General features: G+C 41.3%; 2 protein-coding genes and 1 long non-coding RNA gene across 12 annotated transcripts in view; 1 reads left to right on the top strand and 2 right to left on the bottom strand.

Annotated features, from left to right (window-relative positions):
- Window positions 1-20736, top strand: part of LOC135112579 (alpha-(1,3)-fucosyltransferase C-like) — a 145505-nt gene extending 124769 nt beyond the window's left edge. Inside the window, exons 1-8 of one of the 5 annotated variants that reach the window (XM_064027049.1) lie at window positions 15371-15486; window positions 15992-16143; window positions 16657-16875; window positions 17128-18075; window positions 18677-18856; window positions 19127-19308; window positions 19852-19985; window positions 20081-20736. In XM_064027049.1, the coding sequence (XP_063883119.1) occupies window positions 16779-16875; window positions 17128-18075; window positions 18677-18856; window positions 19127-19308; window positions 19852-19985; window positions 20081-20333 (1794 nt within the window). In that variant the 5' untranslated portion in view covers window positions 15371-15486; window positions 15992-16143; window positions 16657-16778 and the 3' untranslated portion in view covers window positions 20334-20736. The other 4 variants (XM_064027048.1, XM_064027050.1, XM_064027051.1 and 1 more) reach the window with 4 other exon arrangements.
- On the bottom strand, window positions 6033-15325 carry LOC135112582 (SAGA-associated factor 29-like). 6 transcript variants are annotated; one of them, XM_064027061.1, is made up of 9 exons: window positions 15188-15325; window positions 14132-14260; window positions 11393-11529; window positions 10628-10815; window positions 10295-10429; window positions 9286-9408; window positions 8703-8861; window positions 7788-8016; window positions 6033-7314 (listed from the first exon to the last, which is right to left on the bottom strand). In XM_064027061.1, the coding sequence occupies exons 4-9, from the start codon at window positions 10772-10774 to the stop codon at window positions 7130-7132; spliced, it is 978 nt and encodes a 325-aa protein (XP_063883131.1). In that variant the 5' UTR covers window positions 10775-10815; window positions 11393-11529; window positions 14132-14260; window positions 15188-15325; the 3' UTR covers window positions 6033-7129. The 6 variants fall into 6 exon arrangements, with proteins under 6 accessions (XP_063883131.1, XP_063883127.1, XP_063883128.1 ...); XM_064027057.1 differs by having other exon boundaries at window positions 10628-11529; XM_064027058.1 differs by lacking the exon at window positions 11393-11529 and having other exon boundaries at window positions 10598-10815.
- Window positions 20737-20908: 172 nt separating the features above from the next.
- On the bottom strand, window positions 20909-22127 carry LOC135112583 (uncharacterized). The gene is made up of 2 exons (XR_010274477.1): window positions 21879-22127; window positions 20909-21640 (listed from the first exon to the last, which is right to left on the bottom strand). It is a non-coding gene; the product is annotated as an uncharacterized LOC135112583 (long non-coding RNA).
- Between the last annotated feature and the right edge of the window lie 1308 nt (window positions 22128-23435).

The raw sequence follows: 23435 nt of genomic DNA, 5'->3' as shown, positions 1-23435 counted from the left end.
CCACGGAGTCAATTCAGCGTTATTAAGTTGGTTGGCTTCGTGTTCACAGAAAATCGCCCTTACGGAGACACGCAATTCAGGCGAAATTTGCCTTTTATTGTGTGCATAGCGTCTGGTATCCTCCTCCTCCTCCTCCTCCTCCTCCTCCTCCTCCTCCTCTTTCCTTCTTCCTTTCCTCTTTTCCACCCATCTTTTGAATCTACCATAGCTGATGCAAAGAGAGAGAGAGAGAGAGAGAGAGAGAGAGAGAGAGAGAGAGAGAGGGGGGGGGGATGGAGGGGGGAAATCACGCTTACCGTCTTGATCTTTCAACTCTGTCAGAAAAGTGAAAAGAAATATTTTGAATTGAGGTTAAAAGAAAATCATCACAGTAAGTACAAAGTTACACACACACACACACACACACACACACACACACACACACACACACACACACACACACACACACACACACATACATCATTATCATCACCATCTTTTTACATGAATACAAAACCACCTTCAAAGAGGATGGTTTTCCTTTTCCACTTCCTGTTCACTCCCTCTCCCTCTCTTCCTCCCCCCCTCTCCCTCTCCCTCTCTCCCCTACGCCGCCGCGGTCACCTTCCCTTATCACACCTAACTTAAAAATATACTGATGTTCAAACGACTTCTTTGAACGAAACACCTTTTTTTTATTTTTTTTAATGGGGGGAGGGCATCTTGGAATCACCTGTGTGTGTGTGTGTGTATGTGTGTGTGTGTGTGTGTGTGTGTGTGTGTGTGTGTGTTTACATTATGTACGCTTCGTCTTATGTGGGACAGAGGCATTGATATGAGAGAGAGAGAGAGAGAGAGAGAGAGAGAGAGATGGGGGCGGGGGAGGTACCTAGGCTACGGACTCTTGTTTGTCAGTTCATTTATTTGCTCTGCTGGCGTTGAAAGGGAGGAGCAAGAGGAGGAGGAGGAGGAAGAAGAAGAAGAAGAAGAAGAAGAAGAAGAAGAAGAAGAAGAAGAAGAAGAAGAAGAAGAAGAGTAGGGACGGAGAAATACATAAGAATAAATTATCAGAATACTCGTGTGTGTGTGTGTGTGTGTGTGTGTGTGTGTGTGTGTGTGTGTGTGTGTGTGTGTGTGTGTGTGTGTGTGTAAATAATTCATACTCAAGTGGACAAACTCACCGTTAAACTTAAACATTTTACCTTTATTTATTATTATTCTTCGTTAAAAAAACACGTTATTATTACTATTACTATTATTATTATTATTATTATTATTATTATTATTATTATTATTATCATTACTATTATTATTGCAGTTATTATTACAAGCATCATTCCAAGTAGCGTGATAGGTGAGTGTGAAGGTGGCAGGTGAAAGTAATTAATGACAGGTGTTGATCATTAGCCACGTGTTGGGAAGAGGGAGGACGAGGCAGGGGAGGTAAGGGAGGGGCGTTAGAAGGAGGGGTCGGCGGGGGAAGGGAAGGGACAGGGCGAAGGTTTGCGAGGTGACTGAGAGTACAAAAGCCAAGCCGGAGGAAAGAAATGTTAATTGATTTGTGTTTAAGATTATGTTCCTGGTTTTTCTTTTATTTTTCTTTGTTTTTTTCTGTTTCTTGTATCGTATTTCGTTGATTATCAGAGTAAACGTTTTATTTTAACTCTCTCAGATCCATTTTACAAGTGTTGTTGTTGTTTTTTTTTCTCTCTCTCTCTCTTTTCTGCCTTTTCTGCCTTTTTTTCTTTTCCTTTTTGTTTCTTTCATATTTCCTTACTTTTCCCTTTTATTTATTTGTATTTTCTTTTCTTCCTTCATTCTTATATTAATTTTTTTTCTTCCTTTCTTATTCTTTCTTCTTTTTTTCCATTTTTCTTTATTTATTCGTCCATTCCTTGAATTTTCTTTAGACCGTATGACGTTTCATACGAGACGAAGCAATATGTATATATCGTACGAATGAAAAGATTTATATGCCAAAGAACTCTGACCATAAATATATCGCGGTTCTAGTGAAGGTCTGCTGCATTCACTGACATCAATAGGATTCAGTTCATTCACCTCTACTTTTATGATGCTTCCCTGCGAGAATATTCTTTCCAGGTCTTACATCTCAAAATTCACAGAGTTAGTTACTAGGATAGGACAACAAGTAACCTGTTCAAGCTTGATAAAGTTAGGTTTACGAGAATAGGATGGTTGGTTTTCAAATAGAGTGGTGTCCCTGGAATAGACTCTGTAATCAGGCTGTCAGTGCCGAGTTAATTGAGAATTTAAAAGGATATATAAATTCTGGATATAAATTAGAGGTGGTATGTTTTATGAATATCAGGATTGCCGAGTGTAGAGTTGCTGATTTCTTGCAGGTTTCCTTATATTCCTAAGTGCTTGTGTGATCCTTGACCAAGCTTCAGTTTATTCACCTAGGACAAGCAACAGCCTCAGTGCCACGTGTCTGTCTCTGGTGCCAGTTTTCACACCTGATCCTAACCCACCACTATGTCGTTCCAAGATTCATGTTTGTTTACTTCAGCTAGCATGGACACGACCACAACAAACTGGAGAGTAATAGAAAACTCGGAGTGAAGTAATGCTATTTTGGGCCACATTCTTAAAACCTTTGTTCTCTCTCTCTCTCTCTCTCTCTCTCTCTCTCTCTCTCTCTCTCTCTCTCTCTCTCTCTCTCTCTCTCTCTCTCTCTCTCTCTCTCTCTCTCTCTCTCTCTCTCTCTCTCTCTCTCTCTCTCTCTCTCTCTCTCTAAAGATAATCCTTCGTAAGAGTGACTGTGTGGGAATGTTCACCTAACCTTGTTTTGATGCTTAGGAATGACATGCCTTTTGTGTGTAGACTGGAAATACACTGAGTGGGCGACGAGAGGTACAGAGAGGCGGGTAGGTGCGTGCAGGCGTGTGTGGTGACGCGTAGTGACGGAGGTGCTGCCCAAGTGACGGCCCGGCGTGGGATGATGCGTTGTAGGGATGATGTGTATTCATGTGTCGCTTAGTGGATGTAAATACGAAGCTTGTTACGGGGCGGTGATGACTCGAGGATACGTGTAGACAGCTTGATTTGTCCCTGTCGCTGCTGCTATGGAGAGAGAGAGAGAGAGAGAGAGAGAGAGAGAGAGAGAGAGAGAGAGAGAGAGAGAGAGAGAGAGAGAGAGACTAATACCATCTCCCCTCTTCCTCCCCATCCTGTCCCTGTCTGCTCCTTGTCCCGCCCTTGACATTATCTTGCAAATGACATCCCCTGTGTTACGTAACTTTTGTAAAGACTTTGTAGTGTCAATTTTAGACCGCAAATCTTAGTTAAAGAAGATTTTCTGTGCATATATAAAATATTATTTTGTGTTGTTAGGAGTGTTGTGTTGATAATAATCATAATACACTTAAAATATTTATATAATTAAAATAAGAAACTCTCTTTGTCGATTGATATATACTTTTTATATCAATATTGTTCTGCTACGACTGCTAGTACTACTACTACTACTCTACGATCACCATTACCATTACTAGTAAGCCATAACAACAACAACAACAACAACTACTACTACTACTACTACTACTACTACTACTACTACTACTACTACTACTACTACTACCATCACCATTACCATTACTAGTAAACCATAACAATACCAACAACAGCGACAACCACCAGCACCACCACCACCACCACCACTACCACCACTATCACCACTACCACCACCTCAACTACTAAAGATGGGCAGCAAGCACTTTTCTTCTGTGGAACGCTTTTACCTGTGCAACGCAGCCTTAAGAGAGAGAGAGAGAGAGAGAGAGAGAGAGCTCACCTGGCCCCCATAACACCTGATCAGAGGAAGGGGTGTCATCGAACTGCTTCATAAACTTTGTAAAGCTGACCACTAACCCTCAACCCTCTTTGCCCCTCCCGTCCCCCTGTCAGCCACGCCCCACTCCCCCCATTCAGCCACGCCCCTGGGGAGAGACACTGCTGGGGAGGAGGGGAGAGGCTGTCACACCTAGAAGACACCCCTCCCTTTCCTTTCCTTCCTCTCTCTCTCTCTCTCTCTCTCTCTCTCTCTCTCTCTCTCTCTCTCTCTCTCTCTCTCTCTCTCTCTCTCGTGTTTTATAGTTTCCTTTCTATATATTCTAACGTTCCTTAGATTTTTCTTTTCCATTTCTTTCCTTCCATTCTTTCCTTTCAATCTTATTTTTTTTTATTTCTACAGTATTCCTTTCACTAGCTTTTTATCTCTCATCTTCCTAACATTTCTTTTTTCTTCCTTCCTTCCTTTCTTTCTTTCATTTTCTTCCCCACACACTTTCCAGTTACCTTCCTTTTTCTTGCCTCCCTTTACTTCCCCATACTAACATTTTCCCTTTCTCCTTTCTTTCTATCTTTCCTTCTTCCCTTCCTCCAACACTTTCCCGTTACCTCCCTTTTTCTTTCCTCCTTTTATGTTCGTAACCTCCCTTCTTCTTCCCCACACTGGCCTTCCTTTAGCTCGTCCGCATCCTCCCAAAAAGTGGTCCCAGAGGAGAGGCACGCGACCTCAGAAGAGCCTTGTAGGGTTCCACTAAACTGCCCTTACAAGACAAATCGAAGAGGGTCGTGAAGGTTAAGTATTTCTAGAGGAGTTGATACTTGATTCTTTTTTCTTCTGCTACGCTCCACAGATTCCTTAGAGAAGTAAGGTACGTGGTTGTGCGTAACGTCTGTCATGTTGGTTCGAAGAGGGTTGTGATTGTTGTTAAGCATTTCTATATCGTACGCAGGACTTGATACTTTCTTAAGGTTCGATTGGTCAGTCTCCCTCTCTCTCTGTCTGTCTCATTTTGCCGACCAGAAAAGGAGATAGACATGCTGTATAGATAGATAAGTCGCTAGATATAGATAGAGATAGTTAGGTAGCTCGATAAATAGATAGTGTGTGTGTGTGTGTGTGTGTGTGTAGAGAGAGAGAGAGAGAGAGAAAGAGAGAGAGGCGAGGTGTAAGGTGACTCGCTCTCCCGTGCCTCTTCCTCCTCTTCCTGGTCACCTTATCCCTCAGTCATAAACATTTTACGAGCAAATTCAAGTTGCTATATTTTTTTCCTTTTTTTTCATCTTCCTTCGATCATGTTGACCACCTTTTCATACATGTTCCTCCTCCTCCTCCTTGACTGACTCCACTCTCTCATATGAGGCCGGATACTATCTTTTACTAGCGCCCTGAAGTATCTTGCGCTCGTCCTTGAACCCTCCCAAGTCGTAATTAAGCTCTCATAAGTCGTTCTCGTGGTTGCAGTTCATTCTCGATCCCACCAAGGTGTTCTCGAGGTCTCTAAGTCTTTCTTGTACTTATTGAATCGTCCTCGAGATGATACAGTCGTCCTCGAGTTTACAAAATCATTACGGAGTTTACAGTATCGTCCTTCACCTCACAAAGTCATCCTCGACCTCACTAAATCGTCCACTTCATTAAATCCTGCCTGAGCTTACAAAATTGTTCTCGAATTTACGCAGTTATCCACAAATTTGCAAAGTTGTTCTCGACCTCATAAATTCATCCTTTAGCTTACAAGATTGTGTTTAAATTTACAATAAAATCATTCTTGACCTCACGAAGTCATTCTCAGGGTCTTATATCTTTCTCAAGGTAGTTTTTTTTCTTTTTTTTTTTTTTCAGTGTAAGTTTTTATCAATTCATTTTCAGTGTTCTATCATTCTCAGAATTTTATCAGTCACTACGGGTTCTATCATTTAGTCTTAAGATTCGGTTAGTGTTAGGGTTCTATCAATCAGTCAGTGTTCTGTCAGTCAGTGTCAGGGTTCTATCAGTCAGTCTCAGGGTTCTATTTGTCACTTTCTAGGTGACAAAATCCTCCTTAATGACATTCTCTCATTTCCCTAAGCTTACCTTGGCTTACTAGATTATAACAGAATAAGGGACTTTTTTCACTCTGTTGATTCCCTGTAGTAAAGATATCTTTTTTGTTAAGATTCACAAATTCACTGCAACAACAAAGGAGAAAATAACATGATATGCTTAGAGACAGGAAAGGTGATGAGTGCAAGTGACAATATGGATTTGCTTCTTTTATTATACAAACTCACTGACTCACTATAAAGATTATACTTTGATCACCTTATTTTTAGAAACTAAGTTGTTATTTCTTTCACACACACACACACACACACACACACACATACACTTATTACAAACGCTGCACTCAAAACACTTCAGTTGTACATTTGGGTGTTACAACCATGGCATTCATTTCACAGCATTTGCTCACTTTATCAGTGTCTGTGGAGCAGAGTTCACATGAGAAGAAAAGAACTGCTGAAAAAAAAAAAAAAAAAACATACAAGACCTGAAACTTCTGTTGTAAGACACTTGAAAGACACTGCACATTTTGCATAAGTCCTTTAAATCAATGTCCTTCCCTACAGGTCTTTGATGGCCACATGTTACCCAGGCTCAATGGCATGGCTGTTTATTCAACTGTCAATGTTTGTTTTCATATTAATCTTGACCACCCTTACTGTTAATATGAAACTGTTCTCTTGGCTTGCTGTGGTCTCTATCATCTCAGTGTTTTTCAGCTGTCTTGTAGAACCCTATCATGCCTACCCAGTTATATTTATGTACATGGCATTTGGGTGTTGACTGGCTGAACAGAATCCTGCCCTGCGCTTTATATAAGATGTAACAAACCACATAAAGAATGAGGCCTTTCCACTTGCCCACTATTTAATATACTGCCAGTTTCTTCAGTCCTTACTCTTCTTATTATTCCTTTACCATCACATACTATTTTTTACTTCCTCTTGCCTGGTTATCATCTTTCCTTCCTTCACTCCAGTGATTAATTACTGTTGAGTGTCATTAAGGGTCAGTCACTTCCACCTTACTTTGCATGATATTTTGTCTCTTTACCATCCTTCTCTTCCATTTCTTGTTTTTCTTATTTTTCATTCTTGCTGATAGTATTCTTCATCTCACTGCTTCATCTCCTCTCCATATTACTTTTTGGTAGCATTTCTTTTATCACTTCACTTGTTGGCATTATAACTCTTCTTCTTAGCCTCAATTCTCATTCACCTCTCACCACACCTCTCCCTCTCCCTGGTCTGTATCCTGCTGACTCTCTTCACCTCTCCCCTCCTCCTCTTTGCCTCACTTTTTCTTACTAACGTCTTTGATCTGAATGACGTAGCGCTGGGCCACCATGAGGGGAGGCGAATACCCATCAGCATAAGTTGGGTCCTCAAACAGCACCTCATACTCCTCTGTGGCCAGGGTGGGGAGACGGTTGATGACAGCCTTGTAGAAGCAGGTTGTTTGTGGATACAGAGCCATGACTGGAGTGAAAGAAGCAAAAAGCATATATGTAAAAGTCAAGTGGTTTTCATGTGTAGGTATAAATTTGAAGGCTTTGCTTACAGCCCATTCTGGAACAACCTGCCTTGTTGTTTGTATATCTTTAAGAGTCTGAGTTTATCAATGAATGATTACACATGTTAATGGAGGTAATGGAGGTGTAACAGTCACCCACAGAAGCCAGAGAAGTCATCTTTACTACTCAAGTTCAAAGGCCAGATCTCTAATTTCAATTCTTCATCTCTGTGAAAAACTGCAGTTTCTATTCATAGGTAGAGCCATCAGTACCTAGAATGGTCCTTGAAAACATGCAGCATAAGTATGAACACCTGGAAATTCATAACAAATGCCATGAAGAAGATATACAATGAGGACAACATAAGATCAACAAATTCTAAGCACCATAACAAATTACGTTTACATTCCATTAAGTAAGAGGCAAGCATGAACCCACCAATCGATCCTTTGGGGTAGAGTGCCTCGGGGTTCACCTCTGGGTTGGCCCTCATCAGTGGCAAGGGGTAAACACGGCGGCGGCTGAGAGTGTGGCGCTCCTTCTGCTCCTCGTCTATATCATCCACCTCATACTTGTTGGTGGCAGGGTTGTAACTCACCACCTCAGCCAGGATCCAGTTGTCCTCACCCTCACTGCCTCTCACCAGACACGCCACCATGTCATTCACCTGCAGGGAAGACGGAGTGGCAGGGATGGGATAGAAACTCAAGGTATAAAGGTATAAAGCAGGAAGAAACAGAGGGAAGGAAAGAATTATAAAAGGGAAAAGGAAAAATATAATATGGAATGAATGTAGGAAGGAAGAAGGAAACAAGAAAGTGTTGGAGACAGTAGAGAGAGGTGGTGCAGTTTAGATTGAGGATAGAAGAAAGGTCAAAGGAGAAAGAAGGAAAGAAACACATGGTGGCACAAGATAGAAGAGATGAGAAAGAGAGAGAAACATGTGGAAAGATGGAAAGAAATAAGAGAGAGAGAGAGAGAGAGAGAGAGAGAGAGAGAGAGAGAGAGAGAGAGAGAGAGAGAGAGAGAGAGAGAGAGAGAGAGAGAGAGAGAGAGAGAGAGAGAGAGAGAGAGAGAGAGAGAGAGAGAGGAGAGAGAGAGAGAGAGAGAGAGAGAGAATGATTGCTTTCTTGTTTTATCTTTCTAATACACTAGTTTTGTCTTTGAACACTGACACTAGCTTGTTGGTTTCAGAGATTCAGTCAGTACTACTAAGCTCACTTTCAAAATATATAATAATTTTTAAGTTTGCAGCAGTTTAATATGGAATTTATACTTGGAAAGAATGGATTTTGAAATACACACACACACACACACACACACACACACACACACACACACACACACACACACCTTTGCCACATAGTTCTGCTCAGGGGCAATGGCACCACACAGGGGCGGCGGCTTCTCCCCAAAGTTGCCAATCCAGAGGGGCAGTGTTTGGGCACAGTTAAGGAGCATCTTCATGAGGGCACCACGTCGGATGGTCTCTTTGTTGCCAGAGTTCTTGGCCTGAGTAAAGAACTGATATTAGTCATCATTTCAGCCACTACTGAGAGGCTTGCTGGTCACGTGTCTTCCATCCACTGCCAGGATTACACTCTTTCAACTACTTGGACTAAATAACATGCTAATCTTTCCATAGTTCTCTCTTGACTGTATATATATATATATATATATATATATATATATATATATATATATATATATATATATATATATATATATATATATATATATATATATATATATATATGTTTGGAAGTGTGCAGGTATATATACAATTTATTATGCATTTCATTCAACACCCAACTATACTGAGTGATTAGTACCAGAGTTATCTCACTGCCAGCACGACTTAATACAGTGAAACACTATCTAAGTTAACTTTGTAACTAGAGGTACACCAGTGGTAGTAAATATTGCAATTACTCGCCTGGATTCTGAGATCGTGCCGAATGTTGCGTATCTGGTAGACAGTGTTGAGTGCCTTCTTCATCAGCTGTACCTCTTTCTCTGTATCAGTGACGCAACGCTCATACATCATTTTCAGCTTGTTCTGTTGGTGTGTCATCAATATATCAATAAGCTTGTGAAAGTAATCTTTATCATGCTGTTTTCTAAGTTGGTAATTTCTTTCCATGAAATACTATGCTTACATGCAGTCTTCTAAAAAAATATTAATTCTTACTCCTTGATCACACTTAGGAACACTGCTAGATGGGATACTACCACTAAAAACTGTCTGGAGCAAGTAACCGAGTCCTGTGATGAAGATGAACCATATGTTTTATGTTTTACCCATATTTGTATTACTGTGTATTACCACATGGAATTCTGATGCAGAAAATTGCATAGAGTTAGAAATCACTCAAGTTCAGTCATAAAGGTCAGCCACCAGCGGAAAGCCCCAGGTATTACATCCGCGGAAAAGACACATAATGATGGTGATGGCAATAATAATCATAATCTATCTATCAGTGTATGTATACAATAATTATGAAAATGATAATCCATAATAATATTAATAGTAATTAGTTAAAAGTAAAAACAAAATAAGGAAAGGAAACAATAATGATGTTTAATGTTTTACAATGAATTCCTGTTCTTGAATGTGGATCCATTTCAATTAATTATTTTTCTTCCATCTCCCCTCTCCCTATGCATGTCTTCTCTCTCTCTCTCTCTCTCTCTCTCTCTCTCTCTCTCTCTCTCTCTCTCTCTCTCTCTCTCTCTCTTGCTCAGTGTAAGAAACTATGTGTTGATGTACACCATATCCTACACATGTCTTCCATATAACATTTGCCAAGGCCTAAGCAATTACTTTTGTCACTTGTTCCTATAACCAGCCCTGCTCGCAGTGTGTCTCCATAACTTTACACCTAACAAGCAATGATAACCACTTGCTGACTGGTGATTTTGGGCTCACTGGCAGCCTCACTCACCCGACTGGAGGCTGTCAGCTTTTCTTCATTGACTATTTTGTCAGAGAGTGCATTGATGTTATTCATGTGAGGGATGTTGTCGTCACGTGCCTTCTGCAGCTCCCGCACAATATCTGAGAGCACCTTCACTCTTTCCTGTATACACAGTAATGAAAAATTAGTGCTGATACAGGTGTAAGAGAAAAACAGAATTAAATGCTAGCATAACTCTCTTTTCACTCAGTTCATGTTCTTCACACAAAGGACTGTGGACAAATACTGGACCTGAATGCATCTTTTGTGAGGACAGTTTCCATAACTTACATTTTTACATAAGTCGTGTAAACGGAGTACCTGCAATGCCTGTGCCTCTGAGCTCATGGCCATGGCCATCTCTGTGGAGGTGGAGAGTGGGTATGGAGTGACATTGATGGGAGGAAGAGGCTCACTCCTCAACAGCTGCTCCCGCCGGAAGGATGGTGATGAATCTCGGCCCCGCATCTTTGGAGACTTTGGGCTGTCCACACTCCTCTTGGGACTCCCTGTGGTGGTCCCAGGCAAGTCAGAGGCAGAAAGAACAAAACTGTGAACTGTGTACATGAAGGAGTGTGAGATTGTGTAAAACTAAGGTGTGTAGCAGAAAGTGGTGGGCAGCAATGTAAGATTGGAGTACAATTAAATCCAACCCATACAGTGCATCTTCTCTAAAGAATCTCAGGAACCACTAACACTGCCATTCATTATTATCAGTGGACAAAAACATGACAGCTGCCTAGTGCAGGGAGTCACACATTCAGGTGCAGGGTTTTGTTCCTAATGATGTGTCCATATTTCAAATCCACAAATTACAAAGTCGCTATGAAGAAAATAGGGATGTGGTTCACAGCCAAATCTATAAACACACAGTTCATCTTCTTGATATTCCTACGATGAGATGTAGCTAGGCCAAGCTACCCAACAGTAACCATAAACAGTCATGTACTTCACTAATTATAACACTTCACACTTATACTTATGTCCTCAGAAGTAGCACAGGGAACAGGAAGCAGTTCAACACCCGATCTAGTGCTGGTCCATTGCAACAGCTGGATTTCTCTGACCCGGAGGGTCAACACGAACCTCCTGTCAGCACAGCAGTAAGCCGGCCCTCAGGCACTCCTCTCAGCCGAGCAGAAAGTGACACACCGGGAACTGGCCACACGCATCACCCCCTCGCTAACCCTCGGGGCTCAGTATCGTGGCTTAGTCTCACTCGCCTTGTGTTAATACAATAAAGAGTTTATTTTTGTAGGCAACAGTTTGATTGCCTATTAGAAATATTGAAAATTCACTAGTATATTGCACTACCAAAGTTCTCATATAATTTCATTCATGAAAATGTAAATTAATAAATTAACAAATTAAAGTGGGTATCTTCCTTAAAAATAAGAGAATTACAGGGGCATGATGTGCAGTGAAATTTCATCTTATATATTGTTATGTACTACAAGCAGTATATTACAAGCAGCAACTACTCTAGAAAACACATCTTTTATTTTTTATTTCCTACATCTTTTATTTTTTATTTCCTATCTTATTTTTTTATTCATGGATCAGCTAGCAGGTGGTTTGCTTAATCCCAAACTCACCTCTAAGATGACAAGGGAGATTTTTAAGGAGACAAGAGATAGCAAAGAGCTCACAGTATAATACTACAGTACAGGTATAACATTTCAAGGTTCAACTCTAAAGTTAATGTAGTTCTTTGCATTACTGAGCTTTGATTCAATAAAGCAGGGCACTGCAAGGCTTAGCTTATCACATGGCATGCTGTCTCACAAGATGCCAATTCTAAGTGTTAAATCTTCATATTCTTGACCTTCCTGTCACAGAACCTTGGTATGCAAGAAGTAATGAGCCAAATGATACAAAGGTAATGAGACAAAGGTTCTTTTTATTTCAATCAGTCTTTTATTGCAATTAAGTGAATTTTTTTTTAATTTACTGATGACAATAATATCCCTTAAAACAAAAAAAACAATAATATGTAACTGAAATAACTTTGAGTTCCTTATTAAGAGTATAAACTCAGTGTGTAACTATGAAGATGCTGGTAAGTGAGGGTAATACATGTGTGATTATTAAATCATTACAGAGATGGAGAACACATTCAGTGTCACAGAAATTGCACAGAGTAGTAATACATCTCTCAATAAATTTACTTTCTTTGTGATGTAGTAATATATTTGGTTACATGAATAAGAAAGTTATGAGCTCATTATCCTGATATAATTTTCACTCATTAAAAGTGTTGAAAATCAGATTATCTGAATCATTTCTATTAAATCATTATTGTAACCCAACCAGTCCCACACCCCACAACTTCACTCCAATCACAAGACTCCCACTATGAACTGCAGCACTTCACATTTCACTGCACATACATGAAAATAGTGTAACCATGTAACATGTGGCCAACCCATGGTGAACCCACATAGAGTTGGCACCAAAAAAATGACAAAACTCTCAGTCGGTGTCAGAGTTTGGGCACCATTCAGCTACTTAGATTTTGTTGCATGGGAAAGCAGAGCACTGATTATATCTGATCTAGCAACTCACACAAGTGTTTTTTGTACAGATTTAGCAGTTGAAGGGCAAGATGTTTTATGTGCATACATTTCCAAGTTGACTTCTGCAAGTTACTGTTACACATCTTTTCAAATCACCTGCCAGTGGCTACTAAACTCCCCATTGCTGGTGACTATGTAGCATCTGTGGATGCCTTCTGTTGAGGAATAGGAACAGTTCAAGAAACTGTTGCTGGAGTTTAACAGAGATTTTTTTTTTTTTTTTTTTTAAGTAAGAGAGACACCAGCCAAGAAAAAAAAAAAAAAACTGAGATGCTGGTCCCTAAATAGGGCCCAAAGCAGTAGTCAAAAATTGAAGGATAAGTGTCTTGAAACCTCCCTCTTGAAAGAGTTCAAGTCATAGGAAGGTGGAAATACAGAAGCAGGCAGGGAATTCCAAAGTATACCAGAGAAAGAGATGAATGATTGAGAATACTAGTTAACTCTTGTACCGTGTACTGACAGGTAAAGAGGTTCAAAGAAGGTGGAGGTCTATCCTAGACTATAAAGCAATGCCTGGGCTTGAAAAGAAAGTTATTCAGCGATCCCTGACCATTATGAAAGGGAAATGAAAGAACTGAAGCCCTGTGTTCTTGATGATCAGGCTGGAATTTTATGGAGTCACAATCTCAGACCCCCACAACTGTACAATGTTTGTCATTTTTTTTTTGGGTGCCGGCTGTATACAGTCAACCCTTGATATAGCAAGTATGGAATATAACAAAAGCTTTAAGCCTATTTAACAAGCCATGCATTTAATAAACTCTTGATCATTATAAGAGGTGAAAACATAAACCCTCAAAACCTGAACAACCAGTGCATATAGAGAACATTTTTTTTATTTTATTTATTTTTATTTATTTATTTATTCATTTATTTATTTTATTTTATTTATTAATTTTTTGCTAAAATGCTAAGGAAACTCATTAAAAGTAAAGAGATTTGCACTTCAACATGTATTATCAAATGACTCCCATTATGTAACAAACACAATTCACTCAAGACATCATTATAATGAACATCAAATAAGACCTTTCAGACATCACAAACTGACCTCCCTAAAAAGTCTGTTATTGTGAGGCTTAACTGTATCAAGGATTTGATGTTCTAACACATGTTTGACAAGGATCCAATGCCCCTAAAATTAAATAATTAATCAATAAATAGAGAATTTAAAAATTCCCCTGACTGAAAAACAAACCAGATATAATTTTATGAGAAGAATAATTGTTTAGTAATAGTTTGTACATACCCAGATTCTTATCCTTGCCTTTCCCCATGCTCAGACAGAGCCAGGGATGGTGCGAAGGATGCGGTGGGCAATGTTCAGTCCTGCAATCACTGTATACACCCAGGACACCACCACCACAGCCACCAGAACCTGAAAGACACATTCCATTGTATTCAACATGCATGCACACACACACACCCACACATCACTAGCTACCCACTTATGTTACACATCCTAACCAAATATACACACTATAGTCTAGTGGTTTGTACACTCAGCTCACAACCACATCTGCTATTCAACTAAACTCATTTTCCCAGAAGGCACCACCCTCACTCACAAAGTCACCGCTAAATTGAGTAAAAACAACATTTGGCGGATGCCAGCCTGTCCATTACTTGTTGGAATGTGTACAAACGTGTTTTAGTCACAGCGGGTTCCTGTCTCCTCTTCTTCTGTGTTAGGATGAGAACTCATTGAACACACCTGTATATACTGTATTAGGTGTTGAAGATTGTCATTATTATTATTATTATTATTATTATTATTATTATTATTATTATTGTTGTTGTTGTTGTTGTCAGTGGTTAAAATGATTATAGTAGATTGGTGGTGATTCTCCTTTAGAGTGATAAACACCTGTTAAGTGTGTTATGTGTAAGGCAATGCTGATTACCAATAGTTACCCACTTCAGTTATACGTCCTGGCCATAACAGTTAACGAAAACTGACAGATGCCTCTTGCACCACTTACTTTTTTAAATTTCCCACTACAGTTTTATGTGTGATGACTATGCATCATGATTCTGAGGAATATTTAAACACACACAACCTTTCTAATGTTTGAGATACTCATATGCCGTAAACATTTAAATATATGGCAGTGAATCATACAAAAACCCAAGTAGCCCGACAAATTTTAGGAAAGCCGCCCTTAACTTTACTACCAGCGGACAAGGCATCCCAAGTAGTGTAAATAGAATTACTCTTGAGGACCATAGGATGCATTACAACTCACTAGATACAGTAGTGGTGAATATTCAACAAGGCGACATGTAACACCTGAACTTAACTCACTGTATTGATGATGAGAGAGGAGGTTCTAAGGGCGCCCAGGTAGGCCTTCATGTAGCTGCTGTGAAGATGCCTAACGACCTGTCCCAGCACCACTTGTCTGCTCCGTATCCAGCAATGCCACGGCCCTCCACCACTGGTCTGTGAAGATACAAACTGGTCCAGAAGCCTGCAATCGAACTGACAGGGAGGATGAGGGAATAACAGCTCCTGATGGCGTCGCGTTGAAGCTTAGCAGTGCCTGGCAACGAGTTGTTTACATGCCTCGCCGCCGCCAGATTTAAAGTTTCCCCCCCACGCAGGTTTGTATCATCCCTCTCCCCCCTTTTAATTTTTCATTCTGTACCACCTTTCTTTGAAAACTAATTAGCTAACTAACTAACTAGGATTCAAGCTCGTGCATGTTACGCTTGAAGGTGAAGTTGTGGTTCTCTCTCTCTCTCTCTCTCTCTCTCTCTCTCTCTCTCTCTCTCTCTCTCTCTCTCTCTCTCTCTCTCTCTCTCTCTCTCTCTCTCTCTCAGGGTCGGGTTTTTCCTCTTAAAGTCCACCAGATTGATACATTTAAACACTCTGCTGTCTCACCACGACTATTTTCCAAGGTCACAAGAGATGATTATCCAAGTTCTCAATAGCGTTTCTCCTGTTAATATTGTACGTACCATGTTAATATATCAATAGAACCATTAAAAAAAATCACCCCTAAAGACCCGTGTAACTTCAAATCACTCTGAATGTAGTGGAGGTGGAATATAGTAAAGTTTTAACTTCTGTGGACTTGTGTGGTGCGGGACGTCGTCTCTTCACCAGCGTAGGGATCGGGCTTCACTGGATTGTGGGGCTGCTGTGTTGATGCTGACGCTCGCTGTGCCCCATAAGGCTGCTCCGCTGCTGTATTCGGTCTTGATGTGTCAGTGGCAGTAAGCATCGTCGCTCCATCCCGTTGTTGTGATGGAGTGCCTGTAAGTACAGAGTGGTCTTATATGCATATGTATGCAAAATTATTATTAGTGTCAGTTGGCTGTGGTATTAGTTATTAAATGATTTTATCATTACGGTGGTCATAAATTCAGAGTTCTTAATAATGTCCTGGAGTGTGTACGACCAAGGTTTGCCTCACAAGTAAAGCTAATGGGATGAAAAGATAAATAAGTAAATGTGCTTTCGATATGGGTATTTTTTTGGTAAATTTGCCATTTAAAATTAACATTTCGGGCATTTCTGTGGATACAAAATCATAACATTTCGCGTATATACAATTTATATATTTTTATTCTTTTTCTTTTTTTTTTCTTTCCTATCAGTTCTTTACCTAAACAGCCCAAGCTTTCCCAGCACAGCAGAACTATCCTCACCACGTTGCACTACCCTTGATGCAATGCTATATTTTGTCGCTTTAGTTTTTTTCACAAACTATCTTGGCTTACTATTAATTCCTTCCGTTTAATATTTTTCTTCTCATATCGTTTTCCCAGTGCACGTATCGCCAGTGCCGCAGACAGTGTCGACTTCTACATGAGAGAAGAACAGGGCTTGGCACTGTGTCATATACTTACTTAATTAAGAGCGCACACGTCCTCCATCCATCGCTGTCGTCATGCATCACTTTTCACTTCCTCGTTCGTTTGTGAAAGGATCGGAAAAAGAAAACCGCGGTGAAAGTACGACAGGCTTCTCCTACCAGCGACATTCTGGTAAACAATTTATGCTTTGCTTGTAATACGTACGTTGTTCTGATTACTCCAGCAAAACCCGAGGTGTGGATGTGCGGATGTGCTTGTGTACACATTTTAGAAGTGAACCAGTGTAAGTACAGAGTGGTCTTATATCCATATGTATGTGTAAAATTATTATTAGTGTCAGTTTGTGTCATACTAGCTTGTGCAAATGAAAATATATTATACGGTGTTTCATAAAGAATCATTATATATTAACTTTATCACCAGAGGGCACAGCAGGCAGCATGTGGAGGCCTGTGAGCAGCAAGAACGTGGTCTCTTCCCTCAGTCCCGCCAGGCGCTGCGGGAGGCTCCTTGTTCTCTCCCTCGGCCTCGTGCTGCTGTTTCTCTATTGGGATCCAATTCGTGAGGCTCAGAAGGAACAATATCATTTGGGACACGAGAATGTTCTGGGTCAAGAAAATAATGGAGAACTTAGTGATGGTACGTCATTAAGTGCAGATTCTCAGAACATTGATAGGCGTGACAACAGTGCGTCTCCAGAAGAAAAGTTGAAAAGAATCGTGGACAAACGTAATGGTGTGCCCAGAAATTACTCTGAAAATACTTCTGTAATGAAAAGTGAAGTAGATGTAAATAAAACCGTCGAGGAAATAAAGAAAACAAATTTGAATTCCTTGAGGATAAACCAAACTGCTCACCTCACCACCATCACCACCGCCACCAGCACCAGCAACGCTTCAGCCACCACCACCACCACCACCACCGCTACCAAGCACCCTCTAGCCACTACCACCACCACCACCGTAGAATATCCCACTGATCACCTATCACATGACAGCTTCGTGAATCACAAGAAAATACTCTTTTACACGAGATTCTTTAGCGAGACATGGGAGGAGGAGCTCAAAGTAAGAACCTCCTTGATGCACAAATGCCCCGTGAGCACCTGCGTGTTTCTGGAGAACAGCTCGCATCCCGAAGACACGGACGCGGTGGTATTTCACTCCTTTGACTTCGATCCCGAGCAGGTACCAGCCGTGCGTCGACCAGAGCAAGTGTACGTGTGGCTGAGCATGGAGTCTCCTAAGTGGGATGGATTTAGTTACGGCAAGATTCTGCAATTTGGGCGTCCAGGGTTCTTCAACTGGACGAGTACTTACCACCGAGAGTCTGACGTGATGCATCCCTACGGTGGATTATTGCCGCTGCAGGGTAGGTAGATGCATTGAGTGTATGGTAGATGGATGATGGGAGGGAGGAATATATGACTGAGTGTAATGATGAATAGATAAGATGAATGTCCTAGTGAAGAGTGAGTAGATGCACTGGTAGTAGATGATTGGTTGTAATGATGAAGAGATGAGATAGATGTCCTAGTGAAGAGGGAATATATAGATAGAGTTTGTGACTGATGAATGGAGAAGTGATTGAATAGATTAAAAGATACACAGATATTTAGATAGATAGAATGAGTGGTTGAATAACTCATTAAAAGAAAAAAAAAAGGGTAGATGGGGGTAGACAAATATAGTAAACGCTAGACGAATGAAAAATTAGATGAAAAAGAATGAATAGATTAAAAGATACACAGATATTTAGATAGATAGAAAGAGTGGTTGAATAACTCATTAAAAGAAAAAAAAAGGTAGATGGTGTAGACAAATATAGTAAACGACAGACGAATGGAAAAGGATGAAAAAGACTATCTCTTTTTAAAATTCTAATTACATTTTACTCTTTTATGACTAAATTACAGGTGAATTCATGAAGTTTGGAAGCTGCATGCAGTGCTGAATAGACTTTGTATCCTCAGGGGAAGTTGATTACGTGCGTCCTGGACTCCTCAACAAGTCCGGGGTCGCCTACGGGGAGTATCTGGCGGCGCTGGCTGGCGGGGACCTTCAACAGGAGATCAAGGGGAAAGATTGGGCAGCCTTCCTGGAGCGTCCTAAACTTGTGGTCTGGATGGTGTCACACTGCAGCACTTCCTCAGGTGTGTGTGTGTGTGTGTGTGTTGCTAAAATCGCGTGTGCGTGTAGTAATCACATAAAAGACATTACAGCAGTGAGATGTGGAGAGAGAGAGAGAGAGAGAGAGAGAGAGAGAGAGAGAGAGAGAGAGAGAGAGAGAGAGAGAGAGAGAGAGATTGACTGTCACCGTAAACACGCATTTTCTGCCAACAGTAAACCTCCAAACAACCCATCACATGACGCACCTCCAATGCTTCTCTCTCAAAGCCTTCAGTGTGTGCTCGTGTTGGCAGGTCGTGAGGTGTACGTGCAGGAGCTACAGCAACACACTGAGGTGGACGTGTTTGGGTCGTGCGGGGAACTGAAGTGCAGCATTGAAAGTATTGAAGAGTGTTACACCAAGGTACTCAGACCGACCTACAAGTTCTACCTGGCCTTTGAAAACAACCTGTGCGAGGATTACGTTACGGAGAAGGTAAGTAAGGGAGACTCGGGAGTAAAAAAATATGACTCGTTATTTTCTTTGGAGATTTTCATGGGAGCGCAATACAATTTCAGTTACAAGAAAATGAAGTGTTGAGGACCAATGGTTTTTCGATAAGTGTCTCATTAAATGACCGGAAAAATAGCAAAGAAATGAAAAGGGGAGAAGTGAGAGCATAAATTCACACTATTGAGTATTGAGTGCGTGGACAGTGGCATTCTTTTCTGTTGTATTTACATTTTTGAAGATGAAGAAAGGCGTTAGATTGACAGCTTTTATTTCTCTCACCACGACTATATTTAAAGACCACAGAGATGATTAGCCGTGTTCTCGCGAGTACTTCTTTTCTTGATAACGTTAAAATCTTGTTAGTCTGTCACTTAAATCATAGAAACACCCTTAGGAACCCAGGTAACTTTAACTAGAGCCTTTTGAAACTAAAAGAGGTGTGGCGCAGAAGTGTTTTGGAATATGATCTTACTCTGGTGATTGTCTTGCTCATGGTCACGACTCGCGCCGGGCTGCTTGTGTCAGGCGTGGCTGCCGCTGCGTCACGGCCTGGTCCCCGTGGTGTTTGGCGGGGCGCGGTACTCCGACATCCTGCCACCGCTCTCCTACGTGGACGCAACTCACCGCACGCCTCTCCAGCTGGCTAATCATCTTTCCAGGTGTGTGTGTGTGTGTGTGTGTGTGTTGCTTGTGTAGCCCACAGACATCGTACAAAAACAAGACACAATTATTTCACTTTTCTCTGTACTGCCAGCATCGCAAGGTCGCCGCAGCTGTATGGGCGTTACCACCTGTGGAGGAAGTACTGGGAGGTGCTGCCATGGCCTCCCTTGTGTGAGATTTGCCTCAAGCTGCACAGTCTAGTCAGTCCAATGCACAGGGACGGCGAGGACATGGGGCGGCGACGCTACTACCCCAACCTTCGTAGCTGGTGGTGGAGTGTTAATAATTGCACGACTCTCTATCCGCGACGCCGCTACCCACATTTGGAGTTTGTGGGTCTGTAGTGCACCCGTGTCACCAGTGCTCCGCCATGAACGTGTACACAGGATGGATATACGAGTATGTCTTCGCGTCTTCAACCAGCCAGCAGACATTCCCTTCTATGCATTGTGGTTAAAGTGTTCTATCAAGTATCTGAAGAACTAAAGTGTTAAGCCGCCTACACACTCCTGCATTGACCGGTAGGATTTGCTTACTTCCCGGCACAAGTCCATTGAGCAACGGTTCTTCAAATGATGGTTAGCCAGGCAAAGTCCTGCAGTAGCGAGAGTACAGTAGCGAGAGCAGGGTTGGGTGTGGCACGATCACCAAAGTGCACACCAAAAGTAACCTGATGACTACCAATAAGACTCACATGCAATATACTGGGCTTGATATAAACTTTTCTTAATGAAGCTTCCATATCACTATCACCATTTTTTTCCCCCAAATCGTTACAGGGTGCCTCCTACAATATACAGAGATCTATAGTTTACAAGGTGTGCAGAGATCAGACGTCTTTAAAGAGTGCATATGCATATGTAGGCTAAATACATATGTATGTCAAATAGACAAAGGAAGAGCAAAGAAAGCGCAAACAAAGATTGAGAAAGTTTTATTAAGGGATTAAAATATTTAAATTAAGACTGACTACACAGTGACTACACAGTCTACAGAAACTATTAAACATGCCTGCATGTCCTGACTGCTAAACACACCTGCATCTCTTGACTGCTAAGTAGTCTAACATTTAAATGCAGTGAATGAATTGCTCAGTAACTACCCACTGTGGCTAGTGCAACCTCACGTGCCAATTATACGCCAATTATACAATGTTTCAACAGTAACAATAAGTACTTCATTTACATAAAAACTAATAATGACCGCAATGTATTAAACTAAAATTAAAGCCAGACTAGACTCAAAACGACCATTGTTGGCCAACACCTTGAAATCCAACACTGCGCCAGCAGCGTCTTGTTGCCGAGTCAACTTTTCAGAACAGCGACGACAAAAACCCGCCGCTCTTCTTAGGTGCAGGCTGAGGGCGACGCCTCTTTGGCGGATTGTTGGTGACCACCACCGTCGCGCCTTGAGCTCCCATGACAGGTGCTGGGCCGTACACAACTGGAGGAGGAGCTGCTTGGTAGGTTACTATCTGCGGTGGGGGCGGGCCCTGCTGTATCACAACGGGTGGCGGCTGCGGCGCCGCCATCACCACACCCTGGGCAGGAGCCACCACAGCAACGGGGGGAGCGTACGCGGCGGTGGGGACCACGTATGGGTTAGGAGTATACATGTTGAGTTGTAGTAGAGGCAAGTGCTTGTGCGTCTGTACGAACGAAAGATTTCACTTGTTATTGTAAGGGTGTTGTTATTGCAAGGGTGTTTTCAACAGCATACCAAACAAAATCTTAGTTCACTGACTTTATTTTCTTTATTTTACACCTAAAGTTCTTCCTAAATAAAACACGGTGTAGTCACAACCTAGTTCTATAATTAAGCTTAACCTAAGAAAAACTAAAACTAACACTTTAACTGGACAAACACTGCCTTCACCCTCCGCTCACCTGTATCTGATGTGATCACCTCGCGGCTATCGTGCTCCTGCGAGGTTGAAGACAAATGCGTTGTGGTAGAAGGCACGGATGAACTATTGTGCGTCTCCGGATCTCTCCTCCTCACGACATCGACACCCGCCACTCACCTCGTCTTGGTTCGAACCCCGTCTGTTCTATGTGAAGCTTCGCCAGGTTAGTATTCGGTTCTAAAGATTTGTTTACTCTCTCTCTCTCTCTCTCTCTCTCTCTCTCTCTCTCTCTCTCAATAAATAAATAAAATTGCGATTGGATGTGGGTATCGTAGAATACTATACATATGGTGTGTGTGTGTGTGTGTGTGTGTGTGTGTGTGTGTGTGTGTGTTTTCAAGGATGCTTTCAGAATTCTAGTGATAGTTTGAGCAGGCTTGCGTAACGTCAATGGGAGAGAGAAAAAAAGCATTCCTGAGAACACGACTATTAATTTCTGTGGCCTTTGAAAATAACACTTATGAAAATGCAAAGCCTTCAAGAATAATGGGTAAGATTTAAGAGCCTCAGTCTTGACAACTTCTCTCCTCTGCGCTGGCCAACAGTATTTCATAACAATTTCATTCTCATCTTAACGTCAATTCTTATATAATTTTTGTACTAACTTTCCCATATTTAACTCAATCGTCATCACTACTTACGTAAGCGACTTTGCAGTAATAAATGCATACTTGTAATAGTAATGCTTGTAATATATAAATACTTGTAGTTTTTAGGTGTTAGTTGTTGCTGCAGTAGTTTAATTGTTCAGTCACTTATTAACTAACTGGTTCCTGGAAACTATTCTCTCTCTCTCTCTCTCTCTCTCTCTCTCTCTCTCTAGGCTCTCGGAATTTGATGTTGATCGCATACTTCTCGTAAATGTTTTCCTTTGTTGCCATAACATTAGGAGTGACAGTAATGAAAGTACCTCGATGCTTACTGCGGAAATATTGTTATCGCCTGTCTTTGTATTGGTGAGTGCTGTGCGTCACCATGGCAACGCGACGAGAATTTGCCACTACGACTGTTGCTGCGCAGTTGTTTAACTTATCATTGTGTTTTGCCTCAAGTGTGCAATGCAAACGGCCTTCGTGTTTAATAGGCATCACACACACACACGCACACACAGAGAGAGAGAGAGAGAGAGAGAGAGAGAGAGAGAGAGAGAGAGAGAGAGTTTTACATTGAGTACCTGAGGGCTAAAGTGGCTCTTTCTCTCTCAAGTGTCAATCAGTTTTCGATTCAATTATTTCCTAGCATGACACTGAGCGGAGTGAACAAGGGTGCGATAAATGTGGTAATCAGCAGGGAATAAAGATCTGTGTTCTACCACCACCACCACCACCATTACAACCGCCTCATACAGCAAGAATCGTTAGCCATAAAAGTGGATCTAATCTTCTGTATATATGAGTGACCAGGAACGTTACTTGTTCGATGTTTCATACAGTCTTATCACAGATCATATTAATAACGTTTGCTAATTTGGTTGGTTCTTCCATGCTTGTATCAAAATGGTAGTTCGACTTACATATTATTTTGGCTCAGTTTTATT

This window comes from Scylla paramamosain, chromosome 24, assembly GCF_035594125.1.
Source record: "Scylla paramamosain isolate STU-SP2022 chromosome 24, ASM3559412v1, whole genome shotgun sequence".
NCBI classification, from domain to species: domain Eukaryota; kingdom Metazoa; phylum Arthropoda; class Malacostraca; order Decapoda; family Portunidae; genus Scylla; species Scylla paramamosain.
This window is presented reverse-complemented; position numbering and strand designations above follow the sequence as displayed.